The 17,221-nt window shown below is 26.1% G+C and overlaps 1 protein-coding gene across 1 annotated transcript; it reads right to left on the reverse strand.

The window, feature by feature from the left end:
• Positions 1-2,222: 2,222 nt before the first annotated feature.
• VNE69_03126 (uncharacterized protein) lies at positions 2,223-3,167 on the reverse strand (the record flags this gene model as incomplete). Its single annotated transcript, XM_065472980.1, has 1 exon — positions 2,223-3,167. One exon carries the CDS (start codon positions 3,165-3,167, stop codon positions 2,223-2,225), a length of 945 nt encoding a protein of 314 aa, XP_065329052.1.
• Between the last annotated feature and the right edge of the window lie 14,054 nt (positions 3,168-17,221).

The following is a 17,221-nucleotide window of genomic DNA, read 5'->3' on the forward strand; positions in this document are numbered from 1 at the left end:
GGTCAAAATATCTACTATTTCATCTCAAGTCAAGCAAGGAATAATTTATTAACTCCAAAAAATTTTGTTTACACCTAAATTAAGGCCAATGCAAGGGATCACCAAGTATTTTCTTCAATGCTGTCTAATATATAATGGATACAAAGAGTTTAAAACTCTATATTTTTGCAAAAAGAGCCAATACTCTTTTCGTTTCTCCGTATGATATTTTCGGGGACTTTAGTCTCGAGATCTGTTGAGCTATGCATAGGATAAGTTACAACTCCTATTTGAGAGAAAAAAGAGGTATTTACAGGGTAATTTTTATGTTTTGGAATAAATGTATTTATAATCACGAGAGTACAAATAAAAATTAAAAACAAATTTGTATAAGTATTATTACGTTTATTTTGTCTTGTATGTTTTTAGATTATAAAAAGGTTAAAATCTGTTGATTAAAATTAAAGCATGAGTGTTGGCAAGAGAAAAACATAGTCTTAGATTCGAGAATATCTACAATACAAATATTTAGCTGTACAATTTTAGTGCGAATTTATTTGGGTCACTAATTTTTTTTAATTTGTACTTTATCATTTTCAAAAAAATGAAAAGCAGGTTGGTGACAAAAATTATTAGTAATTTTACATATGATGCTACAAAAAAAAATATTTTAATGATATAAATTTATTTGTAATGTAGATTTTTGAGGAATGAAAAATTTAACAATAAGTATACAAACCATTGAAATGTAGTCTTTTATTTACTGCGGTTTATTTGTTTTGTAAAGAGATTCATATAAAAAATATTCTTCTGAAATAAAGTCATTGAAAACAAAAAAATCGATCGGAAATGGACAACTAAAAACATTTTTTTCATTCTAAAATGGTTAAATTTTACAAAAAATGCAAGGAATTTGTCGACTTTTCTTAAGATGAAGTATGAATTTAAAAATGAGTAATATGAAATTATATTTATAATTTTTTTATATTTTTAATGGGGAAAGTAGCTAATAAATTTGTTCCCGGCTGCTCACGGGGTTTAAAATTTTTTTTAAGGTTGTAAAAACAATCCAAAATGAGTCTAAAGTTTACTTTTGCGCAAATTTTATTACATTTTTAAAAGAAAATTTTTTTCTTTTATTCACTTGAGCAACTGTAAAAATTACACTTCAAAATAAATTTTTTTTAAGTTTAATAATAACTATGTCGTGACGTATTTTGAAATTTCCCGAAATAAATGAACTTAAGTGTGATTAAAAATGTAAATTAAGGGGAAAAACGCTTTATTTTTATTTTTCGAAGCAAACTATTGCTTAAATTATAATATCATTTTCTAAACATCAATACTTATCTACTATACTAAATATACATGCCCATGGAAAATAATATATTTCATAAGAAGTAAAAGGTATATATTATTCTGATATTTAGAAATTCTATGAAAAGGGCCTTAAATTCAATGTTTTTTAGCATGTTGAAATCTAAATAAGTATTTTTTGTGATAATTTTTTTATACTTAACATTCTTTATATTCGTGGATTCATAAAAACATTAAAGATGGTACATATTTAAAAATATAAATAATGTATTCAGCATAAGTTTTTTTTTTGCTTAGAAAAAACATCATTTTTAATTAAGTATCCAATTCAACCTTTTAAAATAAGTAGTACAATTAAATATATCCAGAATTTAAAACTTTCTTTGAAAGTACTAGTTATATACTTGTTAAACTGTTTCAAAGGCTGTTAACATCGCGCCCAAATAATTACAAACACGTTAAAAGCTTTTAACGAACAGGCTTAAAAACTATTTTTCTGACTAGACATATAATGTACAATGGCCTTCTCGTAGAAAAAAAATCGTTTTGAGTATATATGATATTTTTTGTCTCTAAAAAAACAGGCAAGTTATGTAACGTTAATTACAAAGAATTTTTTTTGAAAAATTATTTTTTATAAACTACAATATGAATTAAACCTTATTAATAATTGCAGATATATTAATAAAAAAAAACCGTTTAAATTTTTTTAATTTAAATATAATTGCGTTCTAAGTATTATATTTAAAAGTAAAAAAATAAAAATAACATTCAATTAAAAATTTCTTATCTACATATATTCAAAGATTATCAACCCCCCCTCCCGAAATTTATGAAATTCTTTATTTCGCTTTTAAAATGAATGCATATTCGTTTTTTATGATCTAATTACACAAAAATTAAAAGACAAGTAGTTTTAATGTTTTTTACCCGTACTTAAATATAAGTACTTTAAGATTTAACACAATATTCGAACATACCGTATATATTTCGTTCAAGGATCTAAAGAGGGAATCCAATTTTTGATAAGTTTTGCCTAAGATTTCTTTTCCATCGTTTGTCAATGAAAAATTAAAACTTCTCTCCAAAGCATATTCGAGAGATTTAAAATTTTCAAGCAGCTGGAATTTTTTGAACAAAACATTTAGTCTTATAGGCAGGGTGCTATAATTCGAAATTAATTTCATAGAATGATATTTATAATGCAAATAAAAGGGGCTTATTTTCTTTATATAGTCGAAGCAGTATTTAAAAAAAAGTAACTGTTCAAGTATCAATTTTTTTGATACTTCATCCTTAGCTACAAAAAATATAAAGCTCTCAATTTTTGTTAAATTACAATCTAGCTCGCCGTAAAAACTAAAAAAATGTCCATATATTATTTTCATGTTATTAATGTGCATTTTGACTTCATATACATTGTTATGGCAATTTTTTAGTGTATAGGGCCATTCCAGAAGATCATCATCGAAATCCCATTGGTCAATTTGATTATTTAAAATTTCTAAATCTGATTTAAATGTTTCATCATTTATTGGACGCTTTTCTTTATTTTTGTCTTGATTGTATTTATGAGACTGCAATTTTGTATTCTCACATGTACTTTTATCACATATGTTAACATATTCGTTGTTTGGAGAATGTTTTCGTTTGAGAAGAAACCTTTGTGTCGAATCTCCATTGTTAAAAGACTTAGACACATTTAATAATATTTTTCTCTTTTTCAACGGAAGATTTCCCTCGTTTTTTTCAGCATTGGGTACGGATTCGTAGTTATTATCTTGTAATGCTATCTGTGTATTGGGCGCATTTGATTCGGTTTTTTTATTTAACTTTTGAGTACAGGATATGAAAAAAATGTATTGAATCATTGTGGGGTTTATAATTATCTACTAAAAATGTAAAACTATAAAAAAATATATAAGAGACGAGCTAAAAGAAAAAGCGCTATATGTTTATTGATGATACATATATAAAGATTTGTTATTACACTATGTATGTAAGAAAACTTAACATATAATAAGGATCATATTGGATTAAATTTTTATTAGATCAATTAAGTAATGTATTTTAGTTACAATATTTTTAGAAAATTCAACAATATTTATGAGTATCTAAATCAAAATGGTCAAAAAATTGTTCATGGTATTTGATCTTATTTTTGACATTGATGGTCGATGTCATACGAAATGATCAAAAAAATTATATGATCATAGATAACTTGAGATATGAGTAAAAATACAAATAAAAACAAATTATTAGCAAAGCTTTTAATTTAAATCATATTTAGTAAATTAGAACATGTTTTGGATGAATATTCCAGTTCTTATTTTATAAATATTTAATATTGAGCTAAAAGGACAATATGTTTCGAATTCACCTTTCTGTCTGAAAACTTTTAACCGCAAAAAATGAAGTTCAGAAAAAATAAGAACCAAGATTTTCTCTATAATTAATGAGCATTAACTATAAGTAAATAACCGCATAAAAATTAAAATAAAATAAATTAAAATCAAATTAATTGTAATAACATAAATATAAACTCGTCAAACAGGCTTTTATGAAAGCATCCCGAAAAATTAATTTTTTTTAGATCCTAAGATGCACGTTTTCGTATTCTATTTTTAGTTTGTATTCGGTTGCAACGTTTATTTATAATTCTTGAAGAAATTTATAGTAATCTCTTATTTTATTCTATTTTTATAATACAGTTTATGTTTTTCTATTTGATACTTTTCATTTTCTTTTAAATGAAAAAAAAATATCAATAAACGAAATTGGGATCGAAAGCCAAGTTATTTTTTGTAATAGTGTATAAAATCAAGTAATAGTTTTTTCTGATATATTATATTTATTTTGTGTTTTTTGCTGCTCGAAAATACTTAAATTATTTTTGATTCTAACTGTCCTAATTGTGGCCTAAAAAACACGGGGCTTTACTCCTCTCAAAATTGGAAAATACGGGATCAGAAGCGAGATTGAAAAGCGAGGACTTTGAACAAACTTATCTCGCCTTGGAGATAAAATAAGCGATAATAAATAAAACACTGATAAATGTAAAACATAACATATTCTCTATATATTTTTAAAATGATAAGAATAGTAAAAAGATGATTTTTAGCTTATTAATTAATTATTCAATTTTTGCTTTTATATTTTAAAAGGCGGGACAAATGAGTATATATTGTATTCTTCTCGATAATATTGTATCAATGTTTTTTAGCAAAAAATATAAAGATTTTTATTCATAATCTAGCTTTTGATGCAAAAATAAGAAGTCTAAATATCCATTTATAATATACATTTTAAAATTATTATCGTAATCTAGTAGATTTATAAATCTAAGAATAATAATAGAAACAGAGATTCCCAACAACCAGAGATATAATTACTGCCGTTCTACTAAATTGTAATGTCTAGTGGAATTACAAACTAATAATTTTTGTGAACGCATTTGACGAATTATATTACAATTAAAAGTTGTTTGAATAAATAAAATCGGCGAAGAGGTAATATGAATTTTTATATAATTCTTAATATAATTACTTCTCTTGACAGACTCTTTATTGGTTAGTTATCACGCATAAATAAGATCTCCGTTGCAAGCAAAATTTTTGAAATTTCACACAAACATTCAATTATGAGGTTTAGAATTCTTAAACTGTCATGTATAAATTAAAGACTTTTTGTTTTTTATATTTTTGCTAATATAACTAAAAAATTCATGTAATTATAGCATACTTTCGGAAATTTACACTGTATATCTTAAAGATATTACGATACCTTTTTATTGTATATTATTATATCCCGTTTATATTTGCAAATACAAAGTCTAAAAGCAAAGAAAGTGTAGATTTTCATAGATATCGATTTTAAATATTTTTGGATAAAAACATAATAAAAACGAAACAATTTATATACGAAATCCCGATAATTATTTAGCATATCCAAATTCTATTTAGTTTAAATGTTAGTAGCTCATCTTGTCCCGGTATCGCTCATGGGATTCAGATCTTCACAGAATATTGCTATTGTGAAATTAAGTTTGATTTTAGCCTTCAGACTTTTAGCTATATTATTCTTTGTCAGTAGCTATATTATCTATTGACTTATAGCCAAGCTAATTCTTCCCTTGTTGCATTCTTTTGGTCGTATTCTGATCGTTGTTCCAAAGAAATAGCTTTATAAGTTTTCTTTAGTACTGATAATTTACGATATATGATATATTTTAATAAATATATATATACTGGAGGGCCTCGGACGTGAACTTATTCTATTTTTATTTTTTATTTAAAGTATAAGATAATTGAGCATAAACCATATCTAATTTTGTGTGATCTATTTAAATAATCTCTTTCCATTTATAATAAATTAAAAGTCTTCTTTACAATTGAGCAAAACAGTATGATCCTAACAACATTTAATGTAAAATGCAAAGTTCAATAAATATTAAGACTTGCTAGATAATACAGAATACTTTATAACTTTATTCGCCCCTATAATACATACGAAAAATCTTAAACATTGGTCTACAAATTACACTACTATAATGAAATAACATCGATATCTATCAATTTTTCGGCGTGCAATTTTTGTAAAGTTTTTTATAGCAATTGAGCATATGATATATATCTTAATCTTTGTACACATAAAAAACATACATTTGCATTTTTTTAGTTAAAAACATTGCTCAAATTGCAGAATATGTTCGAAACACTATTCTATAGTGTGGTATCCACCACTGAGGAAAGTATGTAAAATGTTTTTATTGTTAATTTTAAACTTTCTTTCCATTACTCCGTACCCCTCTCCAGATAAAATATTTAAATAAATGTTGGAGGGAAAACGGGACGAATTTGGAGGGAAAGATTTTAGAAATATATTTTATGATATTTGGTATATCATATATAGAATGAATAAAAACAAAGTTTACTTTCTTATTTTGTTAAAACAATTTTTACGTATCCATTACTTATATCTCACGATTAATGATTGATGTTAACTTTATTTACTACAATTATAATTTTTTTTTATAGTTTTTACGTATAATCGATATAGTTATATTTGAATCTTTTAACATCACATTTTTTAGTTTGTAGTTTTCTCGATAAATTGAATACAAAATTAATAATTTTACGTTTTTAATAAAAGCTTTACATTGCCTTTTAAAATTACAGCTTCATATTTAATAAAAATTTTCGATTACTTTATTTAAATTGTCACATTTCCGCTTTTGAGAAATCTTTTCACAAACAACACGCTAAAAAAATATCAAATATATAATATCGCCTTATTCTATCAGAACACTGAAATCACAAAACTATATCTTTTAATACACTATCTTACATTATTGTTGTAAGAAAAGATTTTAGAAATTAGCCAATTAATGCTAATAATTGATTAATAAATTGCCTTTATGTAATATGGATTTATAGTAATGTCAAAAAAATGTTGCAAATATTTTTGTATTTATATAATAATGTTTATGAACTGTTAAAAAGAAATTACAATTTCATATATCTCCAAAATGATAGAAAAGATGTTCTAAATTGTATTTTAGCACAATTGATCTTCTAATCTTGACAAAAAATCGCAACTTATCTAATTCTTTTATCTTATAGTGATTTTTAAAAGGTTCTTTTAAATATTAAGATGCAGTGTCTGAAATAAACTTAGGAGGAACGGCCCGAATAAATGCAATAAATTGCATCATCTCGCGCAACAAAATATAGCTTTATAAAAATATGAAAATTTTAAGTGCCTCTTAAAACTTTTTTATTTTTTAAAAAAATGATTCTTTTTTCCATATTTGTCCCTAAGTTTTTTAAGATTTGATACAATATTACTAGAATAACGACATATTTGTTTATAATTGTCAAATAAAAGTCTAATTTTGTTTCCGACTACGTTCACTGCATATTTTTCTTTATCTGTCAATAAATTATTACATATTCTTTCTAAATTATACCTAAAAATTTCAAAATTCTCGTTTAATTTAAATTTGTCATCAAGAATCTTAAGTCTATTAGGAGTCTTTCCATATAATGAAATTAAAATATGACTATTAAAAATATAACGTTGTTGACTGGGGAGCATATTTTTTATATATTCAATACAATGTTCGAAAAAAAGAAATTGTTTATATAACGATTTCTTGGGCTTTTCATCCCATGAAATTCTGTGGATAATTTTCTCAATTTTTTTAAGATTAAAGCTTATATTCAGTTTAAACCGGTAAAAAACTCGATTAATGTAAATTCTATTTTGAAAATAGATTTTGTGTTCCTGTGTTTCCTTATCACAATTTAATTCCATTCCGTCAATTTCGATTTGTTTATCTTCTAAAATCCAAGTTTTTAATTGATCTTTTAATAATTTTAATGCTGATTTACACACAGAATCATTTTTCTGAATTTTTTCATCTGTCTTGTATATATTTGTTCTCCCGACTTGTTCTTTTGAAACTTTACATGCTTCCTCTGCATTTTTATTAAAATTGATTCCAGAATAAGAACCTACCGATTCAAAACAATAACATTGTTTTGTAATTGGTGCATTATTTATTTCCGATAAACTAAATGTTCTTTTCCTTTTTTTTAGTGGAAGGGTTTTCTCATATATAACTTCACTAGTTATCATTTTATTTTGACTATATTTAATTGAAATATTCTCTTGTGCACAATTTGATTTATGTGATTTGTTCAAAATTTCCGTACATATAATATGAAATATATATTTAAACATTATGTGGGTATAAAATTTCAATGCATAAAAAAATGCCTCGGATGTGTGTTTAAATGCAATCTAATAGATTATAGCAGAGGAATTGTTTGCGAAATTGAATAAGGATCTTTACTTTTTATATTTTAACATTAAAATATACGCAGATGGTTGTTCCACCAATCTATTCAAACCAGAAAATAAAAATCACTGAATTAAAACAACTTGATTTTAGTTAATTTACAAAAAACCAATAAAGATTTTTTTTCACTAACAAAGAATTTCTAAATTTTAATCATTCATAAGATCATATAATTTGTCATTTTTGTTTTATTGAACTATATACCTTAAAACTGTAAGTCTTTGAAACAAAAGAATGTGATAAATAAGCAAATTAATATTTTGAAAAACTTTACAATATCTTGTAACAACTTAATTATTTTCATCAAGTTTCTAATATGATTTTAATTTAACGAGTAATCAAGGTTTTTATAGTGAACTTCTTGAAAAAAAGTTTTGAACAATAAATCTTGTTAATGTGAATATTTAAAATTATGGCTCGATATAAGCGTGTTACCATATGCAGAATTTTAAGTTATAATGTAATGTTATATTTTGAAGTGTTATTTTTTATTTTAGAGGTGTAGAATTTAATTAAGCAAATATGTACAACAGTATTTAGAATATTTTTGTCGGGCATTATGACGTTTTTACCTAATAAAATTCCGTAAAAAGAAATACCCTTATGTTTTTATACATAAAAATTAATAAGGCTAATATATTAGGTTTTAAATATAAAGTAATTATTTTTAATGACGATTATAAGCCTCTTTATTATTTTTTCCATTTTCAACAGCATTTCTTTTCTTATAAACAGCGGTTTTGATATTTATAAAAAAATTTATGTTTTTGCTATTGCTACTACTCATTGAACTATATACTGAGTATAGATTTTTTCTGTATTATATAAAAAATCTATGAATTTTTGGAAACTAGATTTATAGCCTAGTCTATCTAATTAAGACAACAAATAATCGATTACGCTTCATAGTACATAAAATTTTAGGTCATCGCTAAAACGTCTAAAAACTATGCGTTTTAATTAGCTTGTTTTAACTCAGACTAAAAAGTATTTATGAGTTTAGTTTTATTTTACATTCAGTGGCTTTTTGTTCTTTTAAACAAAGAATATAAATATCTACATACCATCGGCGTAAATAAACAACTTTAATTTTTGTACTAAATGTCTTGCAGCGCAGGCAAAAATAATAATAATATTACATATGATAAAAAAATTAGAATTGTATGCACCAGGTGTGCATAGCTACACCAAAGAAAAGGCAAATTTGTTCAAAATCTAAAAATATACCACGCATAAAATTTTTAAACCTAAAATTGCTTATTAAAGCATAAAATGTCAATATCATAAATTGTTTATTTTTGTGTGGCGATTGTTACAATGTCCGAGAACCTTCAAAGCTTTCTATAATAAAAACATTTTAACAAAATAACGTAAATAGGAGTGCATATTTATTAGATTACATATGTGGTAATCAAGTCTAAACTATATGTATTTTGAGGATAATATAAACGATATCCCCTGTTTTATATGATTTTAATATTATCATATTATTAATTTTTGATCTATAAAAAACTATTTCGAATAAAATTATTGAAAAAACTCATGTGCCAATTAACGTTTTCAGATCTATGTTACTGTAAAGTCTAATTTATAAATGACACTTAAGTTGCATGATACGCTTGCATATTATTCTTTTATTGTTAAATTTCAATTGGCTATGTTTTTGTTGTGTCTGTTTTCAACAGCCTCAATTCAAAACTTAGATTATATTGTGAAAACAAGTATATAAATATAATAATGCTCATGATTCTCTTATTGCATGTCAATGCCACAATTAAACAACATCTACTTATTTTTTATGAAATGATAATTCTGGAAACAAAAATTGATTGCACGGAATAATGTAGTATATATTAGAATATTGTATCTAAGTATTTAAAAATATAAAGAAAAAGTATCTTATACGTCTACATAACAAAGCAAAATTGTACATGAATCAATCACTTTAAAACAAATCGTCATTAGATAGGCTTATTCCATCGTAGCCAATAGTCGATATTCTTAATATTGACATGGTGAAATTGATAGCTTATGGAAAAAAAGGGATTCTAGATATAGTTTCATATGTCTGTATCAATTTTGGCTCCTATATAGGTTGTCCTCTACTTGTTTTTTGGCCCTGTTGATCGTATTTTCTCTGATTGCTGTTTGTAGTATGCTTCTTATGTATCTATATTCGTTTGTATTCAACAACAAAAATTATATAAAACAGATAGTTTGAAAAAAAATTATCGAAAGACAAAAATTGAATAAAAACAAGTCTCTTAAAAACAAACTAGTAATTTTTATGTTTCACAACAAAAATGGCAATTTTTCATTCATAATTTTTACAAATAAGCATGCAAAACAGTTTTAGCATCTTAAAAAACAAAAATGTTCTTGTACAATTTTATGAAGAGGAAAAATAACAAAAAAACTAATCGTGTTTGACAATAGAGAAGTCACTTTAAAGTATTATAACAACATGCAAAGAAAATAATATTGATCTTACAATATGGACTGAAAAGTAATATAAATAGAAGATTTTTAGCAACATACTAATATATATAAGACCATTCAACAACCCCTCCCCCGATATAAAGCTTGCAATAAATAAAATATTCAGAGATAGTATTTTTGTAAAACAAAAAAAACTGAAGAATGACATCATTGTGAAATTTATGAATCTGCAAAGAATTCTGGTCAAAATAAAAGAATCAAACTTTTATTAATATGTAGCAAGAGTATGAGTACTATAAAATAAAAAGAAGTCATTTTTGAAATATTTTTTGTGTAAATAAGTTCTACAAATTTATAAATTAAAATCAATTATATTTCAATGAAAAACGATACTTTAAAATGGGATCACGATTCTAATAATACCTCACATAATATAAATAAATCTATTCACAGATTATAAAGTAATAAAAAACCTCCAGCAATAAGTTAAGTTAAATATAAAAATCTATAAATTCTGTAAAAACCCACAAACAAGACGTATTATAAATCTAAAGCTAAAGACCCAAGTCGTTGAAAGACTATTTAAAGGGAAGTTGTTAGTGCAAAATGACAAAAGTAAAACCTAAAACCCACACATACAATCCCGACAGCTTATTCGTTAATGATATGAAATTAAAATATTTGTTTATAAGAAAAATTATTTCAAATGGTTTATTTTTTTTTAATGCCATATTTTGATCTAAGTATTTCGATATTTGACACAATAATTGAGTAATTTAAAGTTATTTGTTTTAAGCTTCCGTACAAGCTCTCCAATTTTTTTGAGATTACGTCTAGCGCATTATTTTCATCAGCAGTAAACGAATTACCATATTTTTTTTCCAAATTTGATCTAAATATTTCAAATTTTTTCTCTATCTTATAATCGTTAAATAAACAGATTAATTTTTTTGGTATACAGTTAAATCTTGCAAGTAATATACTACTTGAACATGATAAATTTAAACGGCTCTGTGACATTTTACATATATAAAGAAAACAAAGTTTGAAATATTTAAATTGCTGAAGTAATAAAAAGTCGGAACTTTCGTCTTTCTGGCATTTTACCAGAACATTTTCGATTTTACACATAAGTACGTTTAAGCTAATTCTAAAATTATAGAAAATCTTATTAGTTGAATATCTAGCTTTTTCATATTTGCTCCCCTCTTCTGTCATTATACGACATGGTATTTTCACATTGTCATTTTTAAATTTCTTCTCCTCATCTTCCCATTCAAAAATTTGATTTTTGACATTTTTTAATGAATATTTATCTTCCGCTACGTCTCTTCGAATATTATTACAGTATTTATTGTGATATATCTTCTTTTGATGGATTTTTTGATTCTTGCATAAATACCTTTTGCATAGTTTAGAATCATCCTTAGAAATAGATACATATGTTTCGAGAATATTTTGTGTTGTTTTCGCGACATTGAAATAATTCGAGATATCGTAGGTACTTTTTCTTTTTTTGAATGGAATATTTTCTTCACCAGCTTTTTTACATAAAACCATTTCATTTCTTCTATATTGTAGTAAAATATTTGCTTGATGTGAGCTTGATTCATCGGATTGATTTATAACTTCAGAAGATTTGATTAAAAAAATAAACTGAAACATAATTTTGGGATAATAATTTTTCTAATAAAAATATGAATAAAACTTTTTAGGATGCAAAAATACGTAAGTAAAAGATTTTAAGAGGTTTTCATAATGCAATTTTATATGATTAAAACATGTTCTTGTGTCTGAAGGCTCTGATCTATAAATTTTGGGTGATAACTCAGATGTATTTTTTACTTCTCGCATTTTTGTTTATTAAATAATTATTAACATACTATTAAATACTTTATTAAAAATGTTTTATTGTAAAAATATTTTTTTGAATTTTATGATATTAAATTAACATAATACGTTTTTTCTATTTCATGGCGGAAAATCACTTTGTATAATTCTATTTGTCCGATTTCCATTTCAATTGATATTTATAATTTCATTTATGATTGCTATTATTCGTGATATAAAAAATACGAAATTAAAATAAAAAAACGGGAAAAGGTCCCGCTTATTTGTTTTATTCCAGTTACTATGTATCCGCCTTATTCAAAATTTATTTATTATTGTACTTATTTTTGATCAGATAATATCAGAAATAATTGTAAATTTATGACTAGAGACGCGAACTACCCAAAGCTAGAATATTATATAGGTATTAAATTGATATAATGTATCTTTCTATAGATACTAACTCATAAAACATAATTTTCTTTATTCGGATTTCTTCTAAAAACTGCTCTTTTGTAAGTTTTATTTTGTGAATTGTATTGTATGCATGAAATATTTGATTTTTACATAAAAATTACGTTATCCTACTAGTTTGGTTTTTAAAGCCACATAATTATAAGTGAATCATAATATCACTCTCAACGTGCATATAAGGATGAGCTCGTACATCGAAGGTGGGTAGATATAAATCCCCGGGACTAAAACTTGAAACTTTTTGCGATAAACATAACACCGATAATTATGAAGTTGGTTCAATGTAATTTATGTTCGTCCATCCGAAAGGTATAGAATATAAGTAGAAACGTATTTTAAGCCAATAAAAGCACTCTTATAATTATTATCGTTACGTAAAGTACTTGCCGGTTTTAGCTTATTTGCATTAATGCTACACTCTGTGTGGATCCTAGAGAAAATGAGAGAATAACCAAAGTAGAGCAACATCGGGTCTAGAAGACCCATTTTTCAAAATTCTTTAACACGGTGGTCGAAACAGCTAGGGACTATTGGTAAACGCAGTTTAATAAGATGCTGGGCTTGTGACGCGGATATGTAAGATATGCATGATGTTAAGTACCTTTGAGCAAATAAAATGATGTTCGCTCTCTCATTAGTCATACTATAGGCATAAATATGTCCGCAGTGGTGTACTTTGGACTTTATTATAGGTATAGGTGAATTATATTCTAATGAGCCAAACCAATGAATAAGACGAATTCTGGGGATTTAAATGTTTAATTGATGGAGTTTTGGTGAATAAAAATTTAACGCTACCAGTGGAGAAGGATCGCATCAGATAACTTCTAATTCTTTGTAATATTTCTTCTTTCTTTTACTTACAAGAAAAAAATAAGACTAGCAAATTTGGAAATGTTTTTGTGACGACTTCTAACATATTTTATAATTCTATTAGTAAATTATAAGTATAAACGAGCTTTAAAAATATTTTAATATTACTCAATACAATAAAAATAAAGTGTTTTAATTTAATTGTTTTAGATTTTGAATGTTATTGAGATTTTTATAGTTTCTAGGTCGTACTAGTTCGTTTTATATTAACTCTTCTGAAAATAAATCGCATAAGTTTACGTATATATTTACTCCATGACTTTCATGAACAAATAACGAATTTGTTGTGTATTATTATCTTTTTTAATAATATGAAATTGCTGCTTTAACCTCAACCCTTCATGTAAGAATAAAAATTATTTTTCTAGTACATCCTATCTCATAGATAGTATATAAAGTTAATACGGGTTTCTTGGGATTCTACTATTTTTTGAGGTTTTTAATATTTAAAATTTGCGTATATTTTCTTATTAGAAAAAATTATAAATGAAAGTATGTGTCGTACCTCCTGCGGAAGTACAACTCCAATAAAGATAAGTTTTGAGTAAATAGTTTATTTCTCTTATCTTCCATACCCCTAAGTATGGAATTTTCTTTTATAGTTTTTTTTGTTTGTTTACAGGGTAAACAAATCAAGAAATGTCAAAAATGATATGTTTGACATGTGGGATACCACATCCTACCCTCTTCTTTTAATGTCCTTTATGTGGATCCAGTTGCCTCCTTCTTCTACTTTAACCCAGTTTCCTTTCTTCCCAACCTCTTTGATCGTACAGGGTCCTTTATATTGTTCATCCATTTTCCCAGCTTTGACATCTCTTACAAATACTTTATCATTTATTTTTAATTTTTTATCGTTATTCTGGTTCAGTGTGGCTGGAACTGATTTGTATTTTGGTTCCTTTAGGTTGCTTTGTCGTCTGAATGGGTCAAAAAAGCTGTATTGTTTCTCTAATTCGAATGGAGAACATCCAATAGTTCTTTTGTAATTTACGTTAAGTTTAATGTTAATTTTATTTGTTATGTCGTTGATGTTATTTAGCTTGTTTATCCTTAGACATTCAGCTATTATACTGTTTTGCCTTTCTGCCATTCCGTTGCTTTGTGGATGGTATATTGGAGTGTTAACGAGTTTAATTCCTCTACTTTTCTCATATTTTTCTCTGAGTTTTTCTCCGGTAAATTGTGTGCCATTGTCCATGATAATTTTTTCTGGCTGTTGAAATTCTTGTATCCATTTATCTATACATTTTATTATTGTATCTTCCGTTATGTTATATAGAAGGTATACCCTTGAAATTCTTGAGTAAACGTCTGTTATGCAAAGGTAATAAGCCTTATAATGGATTGTATCATGTTCAAAATTTTCAAGTTCAAATGGTCCAAATATGTCCATGGCTATTGTTCCGTAAATTTTATCAGATTCGATCTGTAATTTCTGAGTTTTGACTTTCTCTTTCTTATTTAAGTTACACATTCTGCAATTTTTTGTTATTGCTATTATTTTGTTCTTTAATCCAATTATGTTGTAGAAAGGAGAGAGATTCTTGTTTAATACTACGATTCCTGGGTGGCCGGCTAGTTCATGTATTTTTGTTATAAAATTTTCTGCTTCGGTGTTTTTGATCATTATTTTGTCATCTTTATTTCTTTCCCAGTTTTCCTTTCCGGATTTATCGTCTGATATTTTTTCTACATATTGTTCTATTATATTCGTAAGGTTATTTCCATGTCTGACATTTTCTATTTTAAAACATCTTGATAGGTAGTCAGCTACTGAGTTATTCTCTCCTGCGATTTGTTTTATGCAGTAATTGTGCTCTATCATCATCGCGTCCCATCTTTCTATTCTTCTGCTTATTTTGCTTTTAAATAGACAATTCCTGTTATCTGTATAGATTTCGACGTAATTTCCGAGTACTATGTTTCTGCACTTATCCATCGCGTATACTATTGCAAAGTATTCTTTTTCCACTATTGTATAATTTCTTTCAGTTTTATTAAATTTCATGCTTATATTTAAAATTATTCCGTGTTCTTGTGATAGTACTGCGCCCATTCCTAGTTCAGAGGCGTCGCAATGTAGTGTAAATTTTTTACTGTAGTCTGGCAGTACTAGATGGCTATTGTTCTTTAGTGTACTTACTAATTTGTTTATTATTAGATTGTCTTCTTTTGTTAGCTTGACTTTTTTTTCGTTTCCTTTTAGCTTTTCGGTTAAGCTTAGAATTTCTAGACTTAAGTTTGGAATGTATTTTCTGTACCAATTAAATATGCCAATTATTTTTTGCAGGTCTTTTTTAGTGTGGCATTTCATGTTTTCTGTTAGTTTACAGTCTTTCGTGAGAGGGTACATTTTTCCGTTAAAAATTCTTGTTCCTAGGATTTCGGTGTCCTTTGTGCAAAACTCTGATTTTGCGAAATTTACATTTACATTGTAATGTTTCAATCTTGTGAACAGTTCTTTAAGCGTATTGAGGTGTGATTCGTAGTCCTTTGTGGCAATTATTATGTCGTCTATATATACTGAAATGTTATTTATCCCGAAAAGTATTTTGTTCATGATTTTCTGAAAAGCTTTTGGTCCATTTTTTAATCCAAAAGGAAGTCTTTTGTACCTGAATGTTTTACCAAATATCGAAAATGCTGTCCATTTTCTGCTATCTTTTGCTAGGAGTAATTGATTAAACCCGTTTGTCAAGTCTAATTTGCTTATTACTTCGCTTTTACCAAGTTGATAAATAATATCGTCCATTTTGGGTATTATTTCCACTTCATCTTCAACAAAGTTATTTATTTCTCTATAGTCTACTATTAATCTCATTTTCCCATTTTTCTTTTTCTTAAAAAATGCGGGACTTGTGTATCTTTCATTACATTCTTCTATTATGTCAGCGGTTATAAGTCGTTGTATTTCGGCTATTGCATCTTCTTTAAAGTTTGATGGTACGGCATAGTTAATTTTCTTACATTTTATGTCGTTGTTTGAAACTTGTAATTTAACGTGATCTGTGTTTATAGGACAATTTTCTTTGATTTCTCTTTTATAATTATCTATAATTTCCCTAAGTCTTTCTTCTTCCTTAGTGATAAGTATTTTTCCTGGGGGTTTTTCGAATTCTGTTTCTTCTGCATTTGTTTTCATATTTACGGTTGCGTTGTTCCAGATTATTTTCTTTCTTGTAAAATCTAATATAATATCGATTCTCGACATGAAATCTCTACCAAGTATAATATTGACTGGTAGGTTTTTTAATAAGTAAAATTCAATCTTGCATGTCTCGTTTTGATCCTTTAATTTTAAGTCGAGTTCTATTGTAGTGTTAGTTTTTTCACTAGATTTATTACCGAACATTACCTGGATCTCTTTGTTTTCTCTAGTGGTGATGTTCCATTGTTCTACGAGGTCTGCTTTTATAAAGTTTAATCCTGCTCCGCAGTCTATAG

This window comes from Vairimorpha necatrix, chromosome 3 (assembly GCF_036630325.1).
Source record: "Vairimorpha necatrix chromosome 3, complete sequence".
In the NCBI taxonomy this organism is placed as follows: Eukaryota; Fungi; Microsporidia; family Nosematidae; genus Vairimorpha; species Vairimorpha necatrix.